Source organism: Alosa alosa, chromosome 10 (genome assembly GCF_017589495.1).
Source record: "Alosa alosa isolate M-15738 ecotype Scorff River chromosome 10, AALO_Geno_1.1, whole genome shotgun sequence".
NCBI classification, from domain to species: domain Eukaryota; kingdom Metazoa; phylum Chordata; class Actinopteri; order Clupeiformes; family Clupeidae; genus Alosa; species Alosa alosa.
In genome coordinates this window covers 11,591,149-11,615,951 of record NC_063198.1, presented here as the reverse complement: position 1 = coordinate 11,615,951, position 24,803 = coordinate 11,591,149, and the positions used below count along the sequence as shown (strand labels likewise).

Below are 24,803 nucleotides of genomic sequence, written 5' to 3'. Positions count from 1 at the left end.
AGTGTCAAGTCTCAGTTGTCACTGTTTTTAAACTGTAAGGGTTGGGCACGTGGTGGCACTAGAGAGTGAGACAAAAAATCAGTGGCTCACAGCGCGCTTCAAAACTGAGGTTTCTAGTCTTTTATTCGCTGTCAAGGGAATATGCTGACTGAAGAAAACAGCAACAAATGAGTCTCTATCCTAGGCAGGCTACTCACTAAAAAGTTCTGTCCACTGGCCGCAATTCCTATAAATGGTGCGATGGGTGGGAGGGGAAGGAATTCCTTATGCACAGGTAAATATAATGTCATAATGTCAATAGATCTGTGCAAAGCTGGACAAATGCGCCCATTCATTACAGAACTGTTTTCTTGTGTAGGTCACTTGTCTTCTCAAAAGGCAATGAGTCAGACTGCCCCCTAGTGTAAAAGGCATTTAACACCAACAGCTACACACACACACCTGTCAATGTGCTACAGCAGTAGCTGCCTCTCGATATGACAGCAGATCAGCTTAAATTGGCTGATTACCAATGCCTGTAGTGCTGCATCAGCGTTGCTCTTCCCGCTTTGTTTCATGCGTGAACATGTGCGTTGAACTCACACCCGTAATGTGTGGTGAGGTGCATGAACAAATGGAACACATTGTTCTTAATTTAGTTTAGGTAAATATTTCAGATATTTAACTATTGTAGTTTATAAAAACACTGACACAACAAAGATCGTGGAACATATTTCCATGCAGTTCAAAGACGAGTACAATGATGTCTAACTATGCTAAAAGTGTTGCAAATTCAGAATATATTAACCAAATGTACACAAACAGTCATTGTTCCTGTCCTGCTCAGCTCAACAGTATGTTGCTCTGGCAGTGAATAAAATGTGAAGTAGAACTCTCACAGGGCAACTGTAGTTAACCATTACAAATCCCATGCCTGTGCCATACATTTATAACAGCCTGTGGTGTGTTTACAAAGAACCAAACCTCCATGCCAGGTTTCCACTTCCGTGAACCTTGTACCTTGATAAAATGTACATCACCAGCAAAACTCAAACTCCAAAGTGGCCAGCTGTGGTTAACTTCTTGACTACATTATTCAGCAAAAGATACATGGTTTAGAACAAGTTGGTGAATTTATTGGAACAAAATTATAGATATTGTATTTAACACATACACACACAGAATGATACAATACCCTAGAGACAGAATCTACAGGTTCTGTACCATGTAAAGTACCTTGCATAAGGTAGAAATGTTGCACATTACAGTAGTGTCTTGTCCTTAGATTGCACATATACAGCAGTTGGTTGTTATAGTGTTTTTGAATGTTCTATAATAAAAGTCCATGTATACATTCACATGTATACATTTAAGACATTTATCATGTGCTTTTTAAATTCTTTTCAGAGGTGCATTTAATTTTAACATTTGGAACTTTTGTATCAAATAACCTACTGTACTATCTATATATATATATATATATATATATATATATATATATATATATATATATATATATATATATATATATATGGGTGATTTATGTAGATTTAGTTTTATATCAGTAACACATGGCATATTTTACATAACATTTTCCCACTCAAGAACAGTTCCCTTTTACCCACAATATATTATACAGAACAAGCTGTAGATAAACAAGGAAGATGACAGAGAGCAGCTCTCTTTTTCAGCACAACCTTTCAATTTAGACCGTATAGGTTTTTGATCTCTGTGCCCTATAACTTTTCAGAAACGTCCTATAACTGGGTTATTATGCATATGCATAGTAGTATTGTCGAGTGTATCTTTATTTACTAACATTCATTGGTTTGATTGCAAATCAGCACACCTCTTCATGTTCGCCAATTTCCCCTGGCCTTGTTTTTCACTGTAAACCCCTTGACCGAGGCCAGGTCCCCATGAAGGTGGTCTCCATCATAACCCCCGCTGCCCGTCTGGACTGCTGGTGGGCATTGCGTCTCCGTAGGGCAGGACTCAGGGCCAGGTTGGTGAGGTCCACCAGCTCCCGCCGATGGGACAGCATGGCCACCATGTTGTCCAGCTTGGAGCGGATGGATGCGTAGTGGCCTTGTCGCTCTTTGGACAGCTTCCAAAAGCTCTCCTTCAGGTTGCAATTCTGAGGGGCAGGGCCACGTCTGATTGGAGGACGGAGACCCAATTTGACGTCCGGGTGGGTGGAGCTACAATCAGAGGAAGCGGAGAAGGAGGTCTCACAGTTGGTCAGGGTAGAGGAGGTGGAGGCCTGCTGGGGGAAGCCAGGCAATGGACGCCTAGTGCCTTGGTCAGTCTGCACGCCCTTGTCCACATTCTGGCTGCCCGTCTGTGTGGAGGTGTGGCAGGCGGAGGTGGGGGCAGCTACAAATGCTGGAACTGGGCAGCCATCCGCCCCAGGCAAAGGTTGAGCAGGTGCAGGAGGAGCAAGGGCAGGGGCGGAAGCAGGACCCCCAAACAGTGGTTCCTCCTGCAACAGGTCTTGCTCCATCCAGTCCCCCCCGAGGGTGGAGGCGTTGGAGGTGTGGCTGCTCCTGCGGCTCTTCTCTCCAACCCTTGGAGCTGACTGGAGGGCCTCCATCATCTGGGCCCGATTGGGCGTGCTGGTCATGCACACCTGGTCGGGCATGACCGCCTTGGGGACCTGGGACGGTGGGGTGGAGGGCAGCTTAAAGAGCAGGTGGTCGTATATGCCGCTGCCACGGGCACTCGGAGGACACTCCCTGGCATTTAGGGGCAGAGACTGGGCATACAGTATGCGAAACTCCTCGTCAAATTTCTCTGTTATTTGTCCGGTCAGTTCGATCAGATTGCTGCTGTTGAGCTTCCCATCTGTCCAGTTGAACCTGTTGGTGGAAGGAAATAGATTGTTCAATGTGACAATGACTACATGTGATTCAAAGTTTAAATATACAGTGTGAACAATGAACAAAGTTATAACTAGTTCAAGTTTAAAAGTATTGTTCACTGAACAACCTTTCCTCAGCAGTCTTAACATGACTTGAGAAAAAAGTCTCTGATAGTGTATATAAAACCACAAGTCCTTCATTTCACTGCAATTATAAAAATCAAAATTAGGAAAAATGAAACTGTCACATTCTAGACATCATGCCCTGCACCTGGATCACTGATAAAATATAGAAGTGTTCATACTAGTATAACAATAGCACACATTATAACTCACAAGATAATCTAAAATATATTATGTCATGGTTACTTTGACATTATTTTCTTCTTGTATGGTATGTAATGTTATGATAAGTAGTGAAAAGATGCTTTGTACCGATAAGAGCCTGTAGCTACTTTGTGCCCATCGATTAGCATGAAGCGCTCATGAACCTTCCCTGTGATCCTTGCTCCCGACCTCATGTAATATGTACATCCAGTAATGGTCCGAATCCGCATCAGCTGCAAGAGACAAGACAAATAGTCTCAAAATATAAAAAAGCCTCTGTGTCCCACAGACAGCTCAGTAATTGTCATGTTTGAAATCTAGAATTAAATATGCATTACACACGATAGCACACTTACCAGGGGGCCGACCCTTTCAGCAACATCAATTTACATGACCTATTCATGTTTATCTTCACAAATTATTTTGTTTTGTGTTATAATATAACAAATTTGCCAAATGTCACACACTGCCACAATGGTAAATTCAGATTTTTTTTTAATATATTGTTCAAAGACTCTGGGCAGATATTGGCGAAGACAGGCTGGTTTAGAGACAGTTTCTCTACAGAGCCACTGACAGACGACACTAACATTTTATGCAGCAGATGACTGATAATTCATGATGTATCCAGGACCTCTATTAAATTTCCATGACTTCAAAGTCCTTTCATTTTGTCTGTGTGAAATTAACAGACTCGCTCTCAATCAGTCCTATGCTAGATACGTTGATAAAACATACTCCTTGGTCTCCACAGGGTTATTTGGGCACTGCAAGTCGACAAAATGGCCTTACCCGTAGCTCCTCAAGACGCACATTCAGGTTGCTGCACATCTGCAGGAAGGAGGGAACAGACACTTGGTCCAGCAGGATGTACACAGGAACCCTGCGTCGGGTACAGGCCTCCTGCAGGTCCCGGAAGATGTCCAGGTCTGTCAAGGAGTCTGTCACTATGGCGATCAACTACAATACAGATTGGGGTTTGGGGTAATTGTCAATCATTAGTCATTTTAGTTGTTAAACAGTACAGACTTCTCAAGCATGGAAACACAATCCTCAGTGAGCACATATTCCATTGTAAACTATAGCGCAACTATTTTCTTTGTTTAGGTCACATGCTGAAACAAGAACACAAACACTAAAGGAAAAACAGTACACATACAGTACACGTCCCATTACTGCCACTTCCCTTATTACTCATACATTACACATACATCAAAACTGGGGACAAATTATTCAATAAAATTATAAACACTAACATATTTCTAAGATAGAGTTCTTGTGTGATAACTGTTTACACATATATCGGAGTGGTTAAAATACAGAGAATGTGAACCAGGTAGATTCTTTTCCCCAGGTCTTCATGAGTTAATAAACTCAGCCATTCATATCCAGATATGAAAAACCACAAAATACCTGGGGGGTGTACTGTTCTTTATCAGCACAGACTTGTTAGGGAACATGCTGAGACATAATCTAAACATTCCTTAAGGTGAGTTGTTTCATTTAACCACCTGCCCACGTTCTTCTCATTCTACCACCTAATTCACTCAGTCAGCGCGTGGCCCTCAATATGGCCGACACAAGACTCTATTTGACAACATCCCCACAATAAAAGAAAGTGAAACACTGAAAATGTGCTGAAAAGCTACAATATACACATGTGGGTATTTTGAAAAGAGCATAACTTTGCACTAAAAAGCCTGCTGCACTAGTGGACTGCTGGACAGGGTGCACTTATCACTAGGGACCCACAATAGTGGATTACATTTCCAGGAGGGATTACAGAGTTTAAGGGAGCATAGCAATACAAGATTGGTACTGATTTTAAAAGAAAGACCTTCAATGTTTATCTCCAAAACAACACAACCATAAGTTGGTAGAATGGTAGAGATAGATTTCAAAGCATAGCTAAATGATTCTGAGAGCATGACGTGCCAGCCCATTTCTATTACATACTGAATGTTTGCACTCAAATCCAATTCTCTCTGCTCGGATGTGATTATGATGTTTAGGTTGTGCATTGTTGGCCTGCCTAAGAAACATGTCCTCTGTGAAATGTCTAATCTTGCAACAACTCATGACATATAAAGATCTGCCAATAATGATCAATTGCAATTGTTATCTCTAAACATGATCCATGCCATCAAATATTCTAAAACACTGATTTATGTCACTGGCATTATCACTACATCAACTAAGTCAGTGTTTCTCAAAGTGTGGATCATAATATAGATGAGTTGTTTGCAATATTGACCCAACTTGTATGTAAATCCAAACAGTTCTGCAACACTGTCTATGTAAAATATGCCAGTTTAAATCTTATGAATCCTCTGACACAATAAGCAAAGTGCAAAGACATAAGGTGGTTCAGTGAGTAGACCTATTGTGTAGGCTAATATACTGTTGACGCAGGTCTAATCTTTTTTTTTACTTAGGTGGTCCGTGCGTTTCTGTTTTATTGGTTAAGTGGTCCTTCGTCTGAAAAAGTTTGATTAAACACTGAACTAAGTAGATGTGGTGTGTGCTGGAAGGAGGACATGTCCACCTAAACATGTCAACAAGCATACAGTGTGAGGACACATGCTCAAGCCTCAGTGTAGCAGTTTTAATGGGAATTGGAATAGTAGACTTTGCCTAACTGCATTTAGGTTTTGATTGATGTTTACAGTACAGGTGGAGGCTCCTCTTTTGGAAAACAAACTTGTTTTCTTTCAGACATGACTCATTCACCCACTGGTCAATGAACAGCATTTCTACTAACACTGTGTGTGTCTTCTTCTTTCTTTCTCTCTCTCTCTCTCTCTCACACACACACACACACACACACGCAAAACACATTTTTGCAGCTTCATAATCTTCAGGTGAACTTCAGAGGCAGTGTGAAAGTTGCATTTGCAAATGGAACTCACCTCTTTTGCTCCCTTGATCATTTTTCTCGCTGCTTCCTTGCAGCTGTAGATGCACTCCCCGTAGCTCGGCTGAAAGTGGGCCACTGCCCGGGTTACTCCACGAAATGACCCTGTCGTGAAAGCAGGCCAACCAAGCTCCAGAACAGGGGGCTCCACGTCGGAAACATCTGGGAAATATGTGACAGATGAACAGTCCATTGAAGTACTGACGGACTGTTCAAAAGGTGCATCGTCTCCAGCAAGCGAAAAGGCTTTGGGAACTACAGTAGAACGTGATATACGTCTGATTTCTTCATCGGACAGAAAGTTGGGTATTTTTTCTTTCTTCAGAAATCCCAAGTAAGAGTTAACTCCACCCGATAGCAGTTCCTCTAGAGCAAGTCGATGTCTCTCATTATAAAGTTCTTCTAAATGTCCATCTCGTTCTCCTTTTGAAAGTGGTTTCCAGCCAGGAGAATCCTCTAAGCATTGCGATAACGCCATTTAATAATCAAGTTGGTATTACTTCAAATTTACTATGGAAACAGTGACTTCCCCACGGCTCTTCTCTGCAAGGCAACTCAATGCAAATTCGTATTTCGTATTTCAAACTAGGCCCGACCCACCACCCATCGTCATTGGCTCACTAACGTTTGGTTGTCGATACGCATTACGCATCTGCCTCCGAAGACTGCCCGCTCCAGCTGTCAGTTGGTTCACAGTTACGTCTTGATTGGTTGACTATTTGAATTCAGAGGCAAATAAGTAGTCTCTACCTGGAAGCACGTTCACACAAGGCATACATAAGTACGTTATTTAAAGTAGGAGACACAAACCAGATTTAAAAAATGACGTGTTTCAGTAGTGGTGTCCAACGGCCACGCCAGTGCTGGGGAATTTATGTACATGTCGCATAGCCAAGCATTTACAAGTTCCCTAGGATAGGTCTTGTAAAGCTGATATAGATTTATATTCACTTGTGTAGGTCAAAGTTGGATCAATATTTGGTTATGAGTGATGCATGTGCTGCCAACAGTGAATAAAATTGATCATATAATTTCACATTCCAACTCAGTCTTCTTCACCATTAATGAAATGCTCAGAGCTTCAGTAAAGTCACAAGTTTACATGTATGATATGACTCGAAACAGAGCTATCTAATATGTCAGTACACTTTGTGGAACCAAATTGTGCCAAACCAAACCTCAACTTCAAGAATTTTAAGAGTGGGTGGCACTAAACCAGTATCATTATGCCTTTGTATTTTTTGGAAACACAGCATCCAGTCATCACAGCATGACTTTGGTTACATTTGTCTGACAAATGAGTATTTACATAATACATCAGGTAATTTAAATTTTATCAGCAAACATTTTGATACACTCACTGAATAGCTGTTGTGGGAGCACTATTATGTGCAAGTGTATAGTTTGCCAGGAGATAAAGGGTTAAAAATCAACTTAAGGACATGCCCTGCCCCTTCCCTTTCACACACAACAGTTGTTGGCTTCCTTTCCTGTGATGACAGTATATTATCTACATTTTTGTTTGGCTACTCATGATTACAAGGCAGGCCAGGGAGACTCCAGAGTTGCAGTCTGTACTCTTCTGAGCCAAGGTAGGTATCACTAAATATTGTTTTTAGAAAGGCCCAGAAGAACACAGAACAATTGCTAATAAATGTGTTGTATGTTTTATTTAATTTAATCCCTTTCTTTGTTGATATTTTTTGCTGTTAAAATCCATTATATTATATAATATGCACAAAAGTATTATATGATCATGTTCATCACCCTCCCAAAAATTCACTCAAGGAGATATTATAACAGTGTTGTACATTGATATACAATGGTAATGCCAGTCATGGTAGTTTCTATAGAGCTCAAATAGTTTTAAATGACCAGTTTTAAATCATCAACAGTGACATAGAACACAGACCCAGACAATGAAACAATATTACATTTGGGTTAATTAGGTTATATGCAGGAAAATCATGAATCATTATGTTGACCTCATGAGCATCATAGAATGTGTTGCTCTTTCACTATGTCAGCTTTTATCCTAAATTGGATTGAATTAAATCCCTGTGAAAATATTTAGAAAGACACATTCAATATGTGAAATCAAAAAAAGTATCAGAATATTTAGTTGTTGCTGCTGTGTATATGGTAGCTAATTGTTTATAAAGCACTACTTTCCTCAATATTCTTGTTAAGCTAAATGATTAACTCCCCTCACTGACAAAGAGAAAGCAGACAAAGCAGAAATGAAAATCCTTCACATGTCTAAATGACACAAGACAATATTTTGAGGACTGTTAGACACAAACACATCTGTGAGGATTGTTTTTGCATTTCCTCCACCATTCACCTGTCTTGATTTCAAAAGCATCACCACCAATAGGTCAACTCTGTCAACTGTCTAAGTCAGGTGTGTGATTGAAGCGGGAGGCTTTTCACTAACTGCCGTAGGCATCAGAAAAAGAAAGACTGAACAAAATGTTATTTTCCTTCATGATGCATATGGGGTTTAAAAATAAATCATCTGCTCAATAATATGAAAGAGTTGAGTATATAATTATGCAGAATATATATCTGAACTGTATTGTGAAAATTATGACAATGTTTTAACATGAATACAAATTCATGATTGGAATGATCTCTTTCTGATTAAATATAAGCTTTGCTATTCAGTGGTAACACCAGATTGCAAATGCCATTTCATTATTTAATCCTCAGGTAATCCTTAGGTTTTACCTGTACATATAATGGCTCCCAATGGATTATAACAGGTCAGTATACAGATGTGCTTGAGATATGACAATGATATTTGGGAGATATTTGTGACTAACCCACATTTTAGCATATTCCTGGTAGACGCCATATGTGGCCTAGTTTGTAGAATAGGCCTTGTCCCTGTATAGGGCTACATTATACATTCTGTGTATGATGGCAATTTTATAGATGATATGATGATATCACAGGATAATTCTGTATCATTTGTTTTGAAGTGATCATTCAGAGACATATGTAAATATAACGTGTATAGTGTTCAATTCATGTCAAAGAAAACTAAAATACCATATAAAAATCCATCCTTGTTACAATGTAGTTACATGGTTGCTATTGACATTTTGTTACACCTTTTACGCACGCCTTTTACGCATAAGATCGGCTATGATATGGAGATTTATGAAGGCCTGTGTGTTGGCATTATAGACTCTGGCAGTCGTTTTTTCTTCGGGGGAGATGTTTTGCTCTGAAAGCCCAGCCTACAGCTGGAGCCTATATTTCCATGTCTGAACATTCTGATTTCAGTGCCAACCTACAACTTAACCCTCCCTATTAGGACAACAGGCCTTGGTCTAACCAGTTAATGAAATATACTCTGGGCTAAGTTGTATAAATAAGACAAGTTCACACACGCCACGCAATATCAACATTTGAATAGATTTGAAATATATGAAACTTGTTGGTTCAGAAAGAAATGAGAGGGAACAATCAACCAATCTACTTATAGCAATAGTCGTCATTCAAACTATATTTCTCGATAAGTTCACTATCTGAACCGACACCTGACAGAATTGAGCTCCTCTGTTTGGACGACATGGGTATTTTTGGTAGCCTGAAACCTCAAACCTCCTCAAAATGCCGGCAAAAGTATGTCTAATGTGTCCATTGCGTTTAGGCTACGCTTAGGCAAGGGGAAAGGGTTTTTGGGTTTGGGTGACGCTCTGAATCACGTGCTCGTTTGGACCACACACTGTATATTTTTTCCGTTCCCATTTCACCGTCCGTGTCTCTCCGACATAAACAGTGTGCCATAGGGAGTTGATGTACCTTGCTGTGGTCACTGACGGGTTCACGTCAGTTCACCGGGTTCAGCTGAGGAGAGGTCTCGGCCCCTCCTCCTAGTCGGAGACACCGACCAGAGCTAATCTAATGTTATTCATTTCTGTATTAATAACGGATTTCCATTTCTTCTTACCGGACGAGCTATAAGGTAGGAAACTTTAACTTGTTACTTCAAGACGTTGCCTATGTATTCGGTTTAGCTTTGCCTTCCCAAAGTTGCTTTACTTAAAGCTGTCATTGCTAGCTATTCTACTCCTATGCGGAGCAGCAGTCAGGGCAGTTTACATGAAGTCGCCAATGTATAAAATGGCGACAGTAGATGGGGAGTGCTGACTTAAATTTTTGGGAATCGACAGTACCCATCTCGATAAGACTAACTATCCGGCATGCTCCGCTGCAAGCGTTTTCCGGATAGGTATTCTGGAGTGAAAGGGTTAACTCACCAGTTTGTTAGATTCTCGAGAATTTACTCAACATTCTATCTGGTTCTAATTTGCCTACTCGCACGCTACAACGTGTCTTTTCAGAGGTTAGAATATATCATAAATGCTGAGGGTTCATATGGCGAGTCGTTATTTCAAAGCACCATTGGTCGTTCTCCTTGGAAGGTAAGTGTTGAGTAACAACGTATCATTCAAGGAAGAGTACAGTAATGAAAGTGCAAAATGGCTTGTAGGTCCTTAATTATTTTAGGTGGTGCCAAATCGTATAGTCTATCGGTAGTCTAACTCACTATCTGTAGCGGGGTGTTATCATGAATCAGGTATTTGAGTGATACCTACAACTTTGGGACGTATTGTTATGATTTTTATTCGCAAGTACTCTTACAAACCTGCCTTGAACCCATAGGGTAAACACCGGTTTTTCGTAGCTTTCGCCTTTTAGAGTAATCTGTAGGTTTCTGAAACCAGGTCTGCATTGTCACGAGTTCCACCTCTGTTTCCGAGAAGAGGCACATTATTCCAAATATTCAGTCAGCCAATGAGATTTTCGGCAGGATAACTGTTCAGTTCACTTGCGTTTGGTAAGCAAGGGCATTTAGTCGTGAAAGGGGTCGCTTGGTTGATCCGCATTAATATACAGAATGTGGGCTAATTACAAAAAACTAGGCTCCCATAAAATTATAATATGCCTACATATCTCAAGACGCAGCAGCCTATATGGGGAGCATGTGGTAAACGTTACATGTGTTAAATGCCATGAACAATACTTGGCTAAATTACATAATGTATATCTGGCTGTTGGCATGACTATTGATGCTCTTCAATCCTCCAAAATAAACCCCATACTTTTAAGAGGCTGAGGTTGACAAATAGCCTGTGAATTTGTTCAGTGTTGTATCTGTTCGTGAATGTCAATTCCTATGATGGAAACATCAGAGAATGGACATCCTCCTGGCTCCTCTGAACTGTTTTAATCAGGCCAGCCATATTGCCTTTCATCGCAAATCTTTGCAATTAGGGACAGTGAACAGCTCTGGTCAGAGCTGAGGCCAATGAGTATCTGTATTCTTGCAAAACAAGACTGGACAGGAGGGTCTCTGTGCCAACAGTTGCCATTGGTAACATTTAGGGTAGTGGACATTTTTTCTGTTACAAAATACTGTAACAGTCCAATTTTGTGTTCAAGATCTTCTGTACTAGAATGCAATACTCTCTTTTTTTGCCAGTGGTCTGTTCATATGGTCATGATTTGGAGTTTGAGTATGTTACATTCCTTGCATTCAGAGAAGAGAAACAGGCTAATGCCAACCAGATCTATTTCAAAGCACTGCTCAACATTGCTATATAATTTTCCTCAGTCCTTTACAAAAATACAAATCATATTGTTGGGAGGTGGGTGGTGGTTCTGGTCTATTCTTCATCTTGGCCTCCCCCACCTCCCCATCGTCAGTGGTCACAACTGTGTTACTGAGTGCTATAAACATCCTGTTGTATCTGATTGCTTTGATTTACAGTTTTTGCCTCAGAGTTTGAGTTGAGTCTGTTGTCAAATCCTCAATGAAACCCTATGGCTGTCCTTTGCCAGGCATTTATAGTTAGCGGAGTTGAAATAGACATGTGATCTCAATTGGCAGGAGTGTCCCGTCGCAATGAAGGGTCTGGTCAAGTGAGAGGATGCTGGTATTCGCACCAAGCTGGCTGTTAGCATGAGGCATTGACATCAACCATTTTGACTTCGACTGGACAATGCATAGGACACTTGGATTTTTCAGCATTTTTCCCCCTTTAACAGGCTGTCAACAGCTTGCTGCTACTGCTTGTTAAACCAAATTTTTGTCCCTGTGTATGTGTTTTATACATACCACAAGAATATCTAATTTTACCCCAGATTTTTTTTATGGGTGGAGTAACGTGATTCCTACCACATAAGGAAATTGTCAATACATAAGTGGCCAGGCGGTCAAAAATGTCAGCGCTACATCGCCATCAGGCCCTTTTTATGCCTAATTCAATGTGCTCGTAGTCTTTCGGAAGACCCCATATGCCATTAAAAATTGCATGCATTTCTCGAACACTCCAATCAAAACGAAATAATGAAGGGAGTGAAATGGAGCGATGAAAAAGGGCATTTGGTACCGACTAGTCAGAATGAGGGTTTACACAAAGACTGCTCCACAAAACCCTGTGAAACTGTGTCTGCGGTAGGGCACAAGAGGTGTTCCCTTGGAGTATGTGTGTGTGTGTGTGTGTGTGTGTGTGTGTGTGTGTGTGTGTGTGTGTGTGTGTGAGAGAGTCAGTGAGAGAGCGCAAGTGAGTGTGAGTAAGAGAGGTGGGGGGCTGAGTGTGTGTGTATGTGTGTGTTATTGGGAGGGGTAGGGCATCTTGTCTTGAGTGTGTGTGTGTGTGTGTGTAGGCAAGGAGTAGGGGTTGCTATGGCAATCTTAACACATGAGTGGCATTGCTGACTGGTCTCCCTGCAGACCATGCGGTAGTCACAGAGGTAAGGGGGGGCAAAGAGGGGACAACCTACAGCTCATACACACACACACACACACACACACACACCCTCACCAACTGACACACTCACTCACTCACAAATATCCACATACAGGTTGACCAAGGACAGACAGCTGAAGGCGTTTCAAAGACCTGCTTTGTTAGCATTCTGCTAATGAGACATGTCCTTTAATGACGGTAAATGGTAGAAGGATGTCTCAATGTGGCTCACATCTTTTCATAATTAATGTGGACACACAAATATTTCTTGGATTACCCATGAGCACGCATATGCGCAGACAGACACATGATAGCAACGCATGTGTACGAATATTGCTCAAGTGTTTTCACAGAGAAAATTAAAACAAAACAAAGAACAAATGGGGAGCAAGGTAACAGCTAGCCCCTCAGTTGGCATTTTTGACACAGCGCTGCTATGCTGACAGAGGTGGTCACGGCAGGGAAGTTTTTGTCTGGGCCCTCTGTGACACTGTAGGCTCATTAAGGTGCTTGGTGCATCCAACTAAATATAAAGAATTCTCTTGAAAGCCTTTTTCCTAGACAATAATGGGGGAAATGATTATATGATTATATACCCCCCCTCTCTCTAAAACACACGCACACACATGCACACAAGGTAAGGCAAAAATAAAAACAGACAATGTGTGTGCGTGTATGTGTTGAGAAATATGGAATAGAGACAGTTATCAGCTGTGCTGTTTTTTGAAATATCCAGGGCCCTCAAATAACATTGAAACACTGGAATGCAATGCATAAATGTTAGACGTTTATTATTACCGTTTCCTGGAATGTTTTTCTCTTCCTAGTTTTCTGTTTAAACTGGCTGATAAATAAAATTATTTTAGTCACAGGGCCATTTTGTACAGAATTCAAAAAGGGCCAAGTTTATATTTGTGTGTACCTGTGGATATGTATTCCCATCTTTGGTTTGCAACATCCCAGTTTGTGAGAAGGTTAAAAGGGTTTCAGTTCTGCAATGAGGTGTGAGCTGTATCAGGACACATGGTGACTGGGGAAGGTTTTTTGTCGCGGATGACCCGGTCCACCCCACAGCTGAAACACGAGGCCATGCTTTTGAAAGCACCCTTTTCAGTGTCTCCCTGTCTGGAGAGCTTGTCTTGTGTCCTGTCCAATGGGCTGATAAAGCTTCCCATTCTTTGATGACTGACCTGCTTTTTATGTAACATTTTTAACTATCCTCCACTTGTCGAGTGGTGGATTCTATAACTGTGCAAAGAGTTGGATTCTTGGCAAGGACAGTCGCCAGGACAGCATATGTCTTTGTGGGTATTTCGGTGTTCATCTTCTTCTCTTGACTGCCAAAGCAGAGAGAGTCTTGCTTTTCGCTTGGTTCATAAATGCCAATGCCATTTCAATCATATCATGATATTGTTGATGTAATAGTATTGTATGGACAGTTTTGTAGTGAAATTCTACCTCTGGTCGCTCATCTCACTAGTTAGATTTTGAAATAACGACGGTCGAGCATTTGTTATCGCATGTGACATTTTTAAAGGTCGTGCTGCATAGAGACACTGTTGTTATGCCAGCCAGGGGTATTAATGGATGAAAAATTAACATCATACATCATTTTAGCGGCAAATGGCTAATCCCGGTTTGGTGGCAGTGAAGAGGCTTTTAAGGTCCCCATAAGGGGTTAACTGAGCTCTGATGAAATGCATCATGACCCCTCCACTGGCTGTACATTCAGCAAATGCCTGTGTCTGGATGCAGAGGGCCGGGATTACAGCCTAAGATGCTGGTGACCTAGATTTTTTTTTTGGTCTGTGTTTTTTTTTTTTTTTTTTTTTTTTGGCAGGAAGGCAGCCGTCATGAGAAAAAAAGAGACGTCACAGTCCGTCTGGGAGCACAGTGTACTCCAGGCCGTCACTTGGGGTTTTTAATTCTGGAATGGTTTCATCTTTTATTTACAATGCAGCAGACCACAGTGAGGGAAATACGTGGAGGCCACACTGTATATCTGATGAATTCTCTCCCGCACCTGAACTTCATGTATTGAAGCCTTTATTGAACAGCAGTACGTTTAACCAAGACTAACCTACGTCAATCAAGCTTGGGCGGTCAGTTGATCAGATAAGCTCAGACGTACAGTTAGCGCCATTGCCTTGCAGAACACATTCTTGCAGTCTAATATGATAACAGAGTGAAATTGTACTAGAGGGAGAGATGTTCAATCCAATAGGAATAGAAGGCAAGCCTTGCATTTAACACATAACCCCTCACTGTGACCACCGTAGAGTTTAGGCTCTCTGTAACTGTACGCATGTTGTCTAAAATAATATTGTGTTACTATAGGCTTTGCAAACAGACAGGAGATGCATTCACATGTGAATAATCATGCACTATGCATTATTGAGTTCATGTGAGGTATATTGGGGTAGGTTACTTCTGCCTCACTACAGAAGACAGACCCAACACATTGTTTTTGCCTGTCAACAAGCATGATGTTTTTATTTCACATTTTAAAAAAGCTTGACAGACCCAAAAGGAAAAGTCCCATCAATTATTAATTTTGAAATTCTGTAAATAATTAAGAAAATAATTCCATATATGCATTGTCTATATTGTTCTAATGTTGTTGCTGAGAGAAAGATTATGACACTTCTTAATTTAGATGATTCAGTGCGAGAGGGAAGACAGCTTTTTGCTCTGTCACAAACCACCACGTCATGACATTTCTGTGTTAGGAGATGGGTCGGGGGATGGGGGTTGGGGTGGGAGGTAAGAGGGTAAGGGAAGAGAAAGTAGGGAAAGAGAATCTCAGACATACTGTGCTTCCTTCACTTTCATATTTTATGCTCCTCTCATAATCTGGGCTGCATATGGTAAATTGCCCAGAGTAACAATCATTACAAGGTATTTACATAATTGTTAAAACAGAACAGGCGGAAAATTTTGAACTGCAGATGAACCTTATCCTGACAAGACCCAACTGCTTTACACTAAGGCAATAAAGTACAGTAAAATTTTGCATTTGGTGGCACAAGCAAGGTTGTCAGAGCTGTGGAAGACTTGCTGTGCACTATGCTTTGTTTGACTGTTTGAAGTAAATGAAGAAATAACTTTAAAATGTCTCACATTGAAATTATTGTTTGTCCAAATTGTGTATATGACAGTGCATCTGACATATTTTAAACTTAATGTTGCACACATGAGAAGGTGTGATATATAAGAAAGTGTTGCTAGTGTGATATATCATAAGCTGGAGGTTAATGTGAAACTAGAAAACAGGATATCTATTCCAAAAGATACATGTTATGCATTACTTCTGTAAGACACAATGCACACTTCACTCAGCACAAGCTCACTGTTGCTCCACAGCCTTTGGCTAGCTTATTGGAAATATTTTCTTAAATTGGTGAGACTTGTAGGATCTTCAGTTTGAATGTTAAATACCACTGTTGACAGATAATGACCTCCAGGTAGATTGTTTTATATTTACTAAGAAAAAATACAATGTTAAAAATGCTGAATTTTACTTAACAAGAAAAATTGCAAACAGCTTAGCAAAGTTGAACACTAATGCAAATATAATTATTATAATTCTGAAATATTTAAATAGAGTATGCAGAGTTATCATATAATGTAATGTTTTCATCACACAGGTTTCCAATGAGTGGCTGATCGTGTATCAGATGGAAGCAGTTCCAAAATTTTAAGATGAACGAGTAATAGCCACCATACCATGGCAGGCTCGTGAAACGGAAGTCCACTCACTCACTACAGTTATCCAAAACCGGTCATAAGTCCCAACAGTGAACCCATCTCCCATCAGCACAACCCCCTCTGGCCATCCATGTACAGCCATGGCCAGCAAAAGGAAGTCCACAATCCCTTGCATGATCCCATCCAAAAGCAAACACAGAGAGGAGATTATACTGGGCTGCCTGCCGGAGCTCCTACCCACAATTCCCGAAGACAGCATTCTCAGCATCTCTGGAGAGGAGGAGGAAATACATGCCCCTCCCAGAAAGCAGGGCAATGTCACCTGGAAGAACCCTGCCACCACAGAGGCAGCATACAGCTGCCCACCCTGTGGATTTGAGACCAGAGACCTGACGCCGTTCCTCGACCATCTGGACAGCCACCACATGGACTTCCGGGCACAGCCAAGCTTCCACTGCCAGAATTGTGGGGTCTCAGCATCATGCTTCGAGGCCCTAATCTTACATAATGCAAAGACACACCCTGGAACTGGTTTAGCCGGGAGCTCCTTGAGCACCTCCCTCCGAGTCTCAAAGAAAGGTGGGTTAACTGTTGTAGAACAGAACTTGCTTCTGGGGGCAAAAGAAAACCCTGGTGACTGTGGGATTTCCATCACCACCAAGACATCTTCCATGAAGATGACCAAGACAATGGAGGAGCACATGAAGATTAAGGTTTCCCACTCTGGGGAGGTGTACAGGGTTAACCCAAACAGTGACCAAGTTGTGGAGATCAGAGACCCCACTGTGTTGGCACATATACAGACCACAGCACTTAATGGATCCCTTGGGAGGCCCCCTATCTCATCTGCCATGCAAATTGTCAGTGGAGCAGGTGCACTTCCTAGTCTGAAATTGCAGAACAGAGGTCCCATACGACCATCATTTACCACTCCAGTCAATCCTCCAAATTCGTCTCTCCCACTCAACGCCTTTCCTCCCTCTGATCCAAACAACAACCTCCCCAAGGTAATGATTCCTCTAAGCAGTATCCCTGCCTATGATGCTGCCATGGACTGCAGCAGCTTCCTGAAGACATCCTTCAGCAAGTTTCCCTACCCTACCAAAGCTGAGCTCTGTTACCTGACCGTGGTGTCCGATTTCCCTGAGGAACAAATCAAGCTGTGGTTCACTGCTCAGCGTCTAAAGCAAGGTATTAGCTGGTCCCCAGAGGAGATTGAAGACACCCGGAGAAGGATGTTTAACACAGTTTTCCAGGCAACATCTGAAGGTTCACAGAAACAGCAGCCCCACTACAGCATCCCCCAACACAGAACGGCCACCCAGTCAGCCGCTGTGGGGCCAAACTGCCGTGCCCCCCTGGCACCACAAGGTGTCATTGGAAGGTGGAAGCCAGGGGTCATAGTCACTCAGTCCAATGTGATCCCACGGCCTCCAGCAAAGCCCCAGTCAGTGGTCAGAACAACAGCACATCTACAGCCCAGAGCTGCCACCAGTGCAATACTTGAAGCTGTGAGCAGCAATTTTTCAAGTAGCGGCCGGAGCAGCAGCATCATCAGCAGCAACATCAGTCACGCATCTGCTCACCGACAGGCTGGATATTCAAACACCAAGCTGCCTGAGAGTGAGGCTGGAGTTAGCAGCTTAAGCAAAGACAATATTAGCAGCTTAGCTGTTGTTTGTAGTGTCAATGATTATCACAAACCAACAATCAGTAACAGCTCAAGTCTAAGCATCACTTCCAGCAATGGCAGTACCAGTGCCTTGAACAGCATTTATAGCAACTTTGTCAGCAACACCTTTTGTATCCAAAACACTAGCCCCACCAGCAAAGCTACAAGCTGCAACCCTAACGCTAATGGAGGCATCGGTAGCCAAAGCAAGAGCCCCGGCCACACCAACGAAAACAGCAATGCCAGCATATCTAACAGTGATAGCAACACTAGCACCAGCCCATTGAGAACTAGCAATACTGAAGATAGTGATATCTCAAACCACACCAGCAAGTTCAGCTCTGAGAACACAAACACTTCCCCCCTCACCAGCAATGAAAGTGGAATGGTAGAGACACCACCAGTTCTGTTGCACTTCCCCACCCAACCTTGTAGCTCCCTTGACTCCTCTCTTGGTAAAGCTAAGAAGTCCCAGGAACAGCTGGAAGCACTGAAAAAGAGCTATGCCAACTGCCAGTTCCCGGACCAGAACGAGGTGGAAAAACTCATGGCTGCCACTGGGCTAACAATGAGAGAGGTTCGCAAGTGGTTCAGTGACAGGCGTTACCATGACCGCAACATGAAAGGATCACACTCTTCTCTGGAGATGCCTTTTGATGATGTTCCACTGCCAAGTTCTGCCATTCTCCCACTGGACCTTGCAGATAACCCAGTGTTGAGAAACGGCCCAAACAGCCAGCCCACCTTGAGCCCCTCTCCTCCTACACTGCTGAAGCAACAAGATCCTGTATCGGCTACTCCACATAAAGTGCCCCGACTACCTTCCCCAGATTTCACTGCTGTTAGCTACAAAGAGCGTGACCCACTGCAGCTGATTGCCTTAGAGGAGAGTTTCTGTCAGGATCCTCAGCCAAATGAGGCTGAAGTGGACAGACTTCGAGCAGAGACCAAGATGACCCGTCGAGAGATCCACAGCTGGTTCTCTGAGAGGCGAAAGAGGGAGGCTTGTCAGAGACAAGATGAGAAGAACAAGAAAGACGAGGGTGACAGGGCTCTCCACTCTCCACCCACTTTAACCAAGGAGGATGGTCAGTTCAAATCACAGGTCACAAGCCAGAGACTATCAATGAAGGAACTGTACACAATGGATGAGGAACAATCAGAGTGCAAAAGTGGAAGCCCTGAGCCAAAAGTCAACCCCATCAAGATTAACCTAAAGATGCTCAAGGTAGCCGATCCAGAGGCCAAACATGGGCTGACGGTCATGTCACCTGAGCAGGAATCGGACATTTCGAAAATGATGTCATCACCATCCTCCTCCCTTCTTTCTGACAGGATAACCCCTGATCAAATGCACCTTCTTCGAAGGACCTTTGCCAGCACCCCATGGCCAAACAACCAGCAGTTGGATGAGCTGGTCATGGTCACAGGACTCCATAAGTCAGAGGTAGTGCGCTGGTTCAGTGACAGTCGTCGAATCCACAAGAATGGACAACTACCATGGCTTGACACTTACCAGAGCACAGTGGCGGAGGCTAGAGTGTGGTTCACAGAGGAGGAGAGAAACAACATGAAAGGTCACACAGGGACTCCTAGGGATGACCAGACCAGTTTCATGGTGCAGGATCTGTCCAGGAGTTTGGCCGGATGCGATAGTCTCGAACGGGAGCAAGCTTGTGCGCTGGAGGGCCCACAGAGGTACTTGTCCTCCCTACTGAAGTCTGGAGATCCAGAAGGCCTAGATGGGAGGGATGAGGCTTATGACGTGACAAGAGTGGCCACACCAATGCAGGATACATGGGCGATCAAGGGGGAAGAGCACCAGCAGCCTATCGACAGTCAGAGTTTTAGGGAGCACCAGGCCCAAGACAAACAGTCTAGGTGAGTCCCACAAGTGTGTTCCCAACAAAATAAAGCTTTAGCAGTAGATAACTATGATAATGTGCGATTAAATCGCTGGTGCAAACTTACCTCCTAGGCACTACAGCTAATGAATTAGCACATTTTTGGGTTCACACATTTTTTTCTCTTTCACTCTTCAAAATGGGTTGTTGTTTGTGCATCAGAAGTAGAGCTGTCACTTTACGTTCGAAAATCGATTGCACAATCGATTGGACCAACCAACACAAGTTTCGAAAACTAAAATAGGGAATCGATTTTAACCAAATATGTACACTATTAATTTTAAACGAATTAAACAAATGAAAAAGATAGATGTAACAAAACTCAGGAACAAGCAGAAAAATAACAAAGAATTCGAGTGCAGTAAGCATTGCGAAAGCTAAAAAGAAAATTCCCACCAATTTTACGCACCGGAAACAGCTTTTTCAATCGGCTGCTGTGCTGCTGGTGTTTTACCAAATAATTGAGGACAACGCGATCAACCTGTGCTACATGAGAGATACGAGTGATAGGCCCTAATAACTTGAGGAGTTCTATATGGAAGCACTTCGGGGTTTGGGTATATCAAACTATGGAGAAGGACAAAGCGGTATGCAAACTGTGCAGTCGTGAATTCTCGAGGCTTAAATTTGTTTGACATTTCTAATTGTAAACGCAGCCACGCGTTGAAGCCTGCAGTAATGTTTTCATGTTATGGCAGTCCACTCTGCTTATTGTTTTTCGAGAATGTTGCACTCCTGTTTGTCATTGTGCCGCGAAACTTCACGCCATTTTGCGCCTTCAAAGCGCCCCTTTACGTTAGGCCCTAATGCCTGTTAGTTGTTCGTGGATTGTCCTATATTTGGCGTTGAACAGGATTTTTTTCACAAAAGTGACAGCCCTAATCAGAAGTGCCAATCAAGTTAACTTCTTTGTCTTTCTTGTGTGTTTTTAACAATTCAAAGAGGTACCAGCCCTGTAATAAGAACAACAAAAATAGAAACTTGGCAACAAAAAATGTGACACAATAGACATGCTTATTCATGTGAAACAATTGGGGCCCATAAAATGTTTCATCGTCACAGCAGTAGAAACAACAAATAAACTTAAATCTATTATGCTGAGTTTTTTCTAGCAGGAACTAGAACTGAAATAAGGGTAAAGTAGGATATCTATATTCTATTGTATTATCATTATCAGTCTACCAGATATCAGTTTTCTGTTTGTGCTATAAAGGTTGGTCGAGGTTGGGTTTCTACCAGACACTGGCACCAGTGTCTAACTTCCCTGTTGCTGGACAATACCAAGAGATACAGTCAGGGCACCTGTGCATTGTTTATTTCAGTTCAAGGTATCTAATAAAAGTACCACCTGTAAATAATATCTTCAAGTAGAGAAGTCATGGATTGTACATGCTTTGAGGATTTAGCCTACTTGTTCTTACTGTTGGTCTATCCAGAACTGTTATGTTACCGTATATCTTAAAATCAGAAGCTGAGGCCTCAGACAAAAACAGAGGATCAGTTTGTTTTTAACTTAAAATACATATGAGGAAGTATATAAATGTTATATAATTATATGTTTGATAGTTATTTTTTATAGTAGTAGCGATAGCAGTATTTCAACAAATACAGCTGAATGCAAGATACAACTTTCTGATTTGGGATATGTTTAATTTTATGGCCTTCTCCACAACATAATCTAAATAGATGTGGCTTATTTTGAATGTTTCATTGGTTTCTGGGGTCACATGAAAAAAAAAATGTGTTTGTTTCTGAGCGTGAGGAAGATGTGTCCTCAGAGCCAGATTCTTTTTTCTGCTCAGAACATAAAACAGTCGAAAGTGTCAGAGATGAACCGTGATTAATGCAGCCAAGAGTCCTCCTCCTGGTGATGCTTGGATGAATAGCAGATAGACTGAAGTAAACATTCCAATGTTTCTCCCCAAGAATATTCTCTGTCTTTTGATGATGTCATATTATCATTATAAGTTATAAGTGTTTTTTTCTTTTTCTTTTTGATACCAAACCGCAAGTTCTCTCATACTTACTTGGCACCATGGCGTGTGTTTGTCTGCCAGCAATGGACTATTCCACTGGCCTTAGATTGTAAACATTCCATAAACAAGTATGACACTACTACAGTTACAGTCAGATTCAGATAACAAATCAGTCAAAGCCCAAACACAGGCCTCTGTAAAACCCATGTGCTGAAACCCCACTGGTAGCACACCATTAGCCTATTTTAGTTTGAAATGGTCCTTATGATTCGTTTGACCAGCATTTAACAAAATAATAAGAGGGCTTCTGTTTTTCCTCTTCACCACTTTCTATTTATCTTAGATCACACACTTGTCTTCAACTTTTTTTCTTCTTCAGAGAGTCAAAGAACTGTGATAGAATAAAACACGCAAATAAAATGTCAACTAGTCTCTATGGCAGGTAATATCTTGTGATCTGTCAAAAATAGAGCACAGCAGAAAGGGAGAGGAGAACAAAATACTTGTATAGCATTGCATGCTCAGACAATCAGAGGTCTGTGTTAAGGAGCTATATTTAGCTCTGATGGGGCTCGGGCCGTTGAATTATAGATTCAGAGCGCGTGATAATATATGTGAATAAATCATGAAAATTGTTTATGGTGAAAATGTCATGGCTCCAGGGGATTATATTTAAAATTGTGCAAATGAGGAGGCAACCAACTGTTTGAGGCCTTGCAGAGATGTTTCACTTGGCATTTAGGGTTTTATACTTTGTGTGTGTTTTTTTTATATATATATCAATGAGGTCTGATGGCCGTTTGTGTTTGTTTGTGCCCAGGGACAGTCTGAGGAGGGAACTGCTGAAGGTGTGATGACTGCAGGCAGCGGAAGCTGAACAGGAGCCTGGGGGTGGGAGGGGTGCAAAGGGGAGTGGGAGGGAGAAGGGGACGGGGGGTTTACTGTTAACCATTGTGGGTTCGTTTTTCGTTATGACAGCACACGTGATTGTAATTAGTCTGTGAAGGCAGTATGAGACCCCCCCGCCGGATGGGAGGGATACGTAGAAGAAGAATGTACGAGAGAAAGAGAGCACGTGCACGCGTGCGCAAGAGAGAGAAAGAGAGAGAAGCCCACAGAAGGACCAGAAGGATGGATGGAGGGAGGGAGGAATATGGAAAGATAAACCCACCTCTTTGGGGGGACTGTGGTGAACCATGTCTGAAACTGCACTATTGATAAGGGTTGTTTTGTTGTTGTTTTTTTTTAATGACTGGACAAGAAGGTGTCGTTGTGACATTGTGATATTTCTTACCTTTTATTTTTTAGTTATCAGTACTTCAGCACTGCCTTGAATTGTACTATATCCGTAAAGGATTTTTAAATGTATTTCTCCTGTTATCACTGTAATTCCAGATAAGAGTGAGTCTGTATTTTATGTTAAGCTCTATAATTGTTAGTGAAAAAAAAATAAAAATCTCACAGCGGCTAAAAAAAAAAAAAAAAAAAAAAACTTTTTTTAAACTAGAGGTAAAACGTAAAAAAAGAGGCTTAAGTCATATTTGACTGCTTTAGTGGTGTCTGCTGCACACTTCTGAGTTGTTTCACATGTAAACGTTGCCTTAATACTCTGCCCACCCATTCCCTGTTTTACAGTGACTGACTCCACAGCAACTGTGCTGCAAAGACCCTATAAGGTGTCTATAAATTAATGGCTAGAAATCCCTGCCGGGGAGTCTGCTGCTGTATTTTTCAGAAAGGTACTAAAAACTTCTGTATTAAAAAAAAAACAGTTGAAATGTTGAATATGTTTAATCTAATTAAAAGAGAAAGAAAGACTAATATGATGCAGAACTTGAAATGGTGGACTTGGAAAAAAAAAGAAAGAAATCCTAGCTAGACAGCCAAATGAAGAGCTCTGCTGAATGGACTTCTGTGTTTGCTGACAATTCGATGTTGATTTAAACAATGTGAATGCAACTATCCTGCATCTCTAAACAAGCTGCTATGTGTTAAGAAAGGTGCTAAACCATCCCAAAGAGAGAGTGGACACATCCCTTTCTGGTGTATGCATTAGTATTGAATGTGGTCAAGTCTGGTCTCTCTGAACAATAGCAAAGATTAATCTGGGCTTACAGTATTATCCTGATCACTTTTGACTGAGAACTCACATACTACAATCACAGTTGTATTACCCTTTCTACACATTCAAGATCTTTACAGAATAAATGGAATACAGCAAACTTGGGCTGAATTTCTTTGACACGCACACACCACCAGTACATAATGTGTATTCATCTCCAAGTGTACTTTTAAGTAAATGCAAATAATTCAGTTTTTTATTAACATTTGTCATTCAGATAGAGTTACACTAACCCTTAAGATCTTATTTTGAACACCGACAAGCAAAATGTTCAAAACCTGGGGAACAAATAAAAGCATAAAACAAGTTCCAACTCACGAGATGGATGCTGTTTTAACAGTCTGTCTACTTCATGGACCACAGCTTTTTTTTATTGAGATGCAGATATTGGGATGTAAATTATGGTGAACATAAACAAACCAAACATTCACAAGGAATATCTGGGGAAGGGGGATAAACGTCAACACTCTGGGAGAAAACCTATACAACACTGTGCCTGATGTTGCCATGGAGGAAATTATAATTTAGTCAGGCTTGTCCTTGTTAACCTCCTTAAGGCACCACTTTCTCTACA

The 24,803-nt window shown here is 41.7% G+C and overlaps 2 protein-coding genes across 6 annotated transcripts; one reads left to right on the top strand and one right to left on the bottom strand.

Annotated features, from left to right (window-relative positions):
• Positions 1 to 1,516: 1,516 nt before the first annotated feature.
• On the bottom strand, positions 1,517 to 6,633 carry fam83d (family with sequence similarity 83 member D). Its single transcript, XM_048255297.1, has 4 exons — positions 6,076 to 6,633; positions 3,959 to 4,126; positions 3,275 to 3,399; positions 1,517 to 2,837 (listed from the first exon to the last, which is right to left on the bottom strand). The coding sequence occupies exons 1-4, from the start codon at positions 6,556 to 6,558 to the stop codon at positions 1,865 to 1,867; spliced, it is 1,749 nt and encodes a 582-aa protein (XP_048111254.1). The 5' UTR covers positions 6,559 to 6,633; the 3' UTR covers positions 1,517 to 1,864.
• Positions 6,634 to 7,653: 1,020 nt separating this feature from the next.
• On the top strand, positions 7,654 to 23,010 carry zhx3a (zinc fingers and homeoboxes 3a). 5 transcript variants are annotated; one of them, XM_048254086.1, is made up of 3 exons: positions 7,654 to 7,672; positions 16,495 to 20,108; positions 22,928 to 23,010. In XM_048254086.1, exons 2-3 carry the CDS (start codon positions 16,696 to 16,698, stop codon positions 22,959 to 22,961), a joined length of 3,447 nt encoding a protein of 1,148 aa, XP_048110043.1. In that variant the 5' UTR covers positions 7,654 to 7,672; positions 16,495 to 16,695; the 3' UTR covers positions 22,962 to 23,010. The 5 variants fall into 5 exon arrangements, with proteins under 5 accessions (XP_048110043.1, XP_048110041.1, XP_048110040.1 ...); XM_048254084.1 differs by lacking the exon at positions 7,654 to 7,672 and adding an exon at positions 8,793 to 8,845; XM_048254083.1 differs by lacking the exon at positions 7,654 to 7,672 and adding an exon at positions 9,850 to 10,056.
• The last annotated feature ends 1,793 nt before the right edge of the window (positions 23,011 to 24,803 follow it).

Coding starts and splice junctions, on each gene's coding strand:
- fam83d (XM_048255297.1), bottom strand. CDS start 6,558: ATGGCGTTATCGCAATGCTTAGAGGATTCTCCTGGCTGGAAACCACTT. Junction 3,400..3,958: donor TGCGTCTTGAGGAGCTACGG/GTAAGGCCATTT, acceptor TGTCTCTTGCAG/CTGATGCGGATTCGGACCAT. Junction 2,838..3,274: donor GTAGCTACAGGCTCTTATCG/GTACAAAGCATC, acceptor TTCCACCAACAG/GTTCAACTGGACAGATGGGA.
- zhx3a (XM_048254086.1), top strand. CDS start 16,696: ATGGCCAGCAAAAGGAAGTCCACAATCCCTTGCATGATCCCATCCAAA. Junction 20,109..22,927: donor GCCCAAGACAAACAGTCTAG/GTGAGTCCCACA, acceptor GTTTGTGCCCAG/GGACAGTCTGAGGAGGGAAC.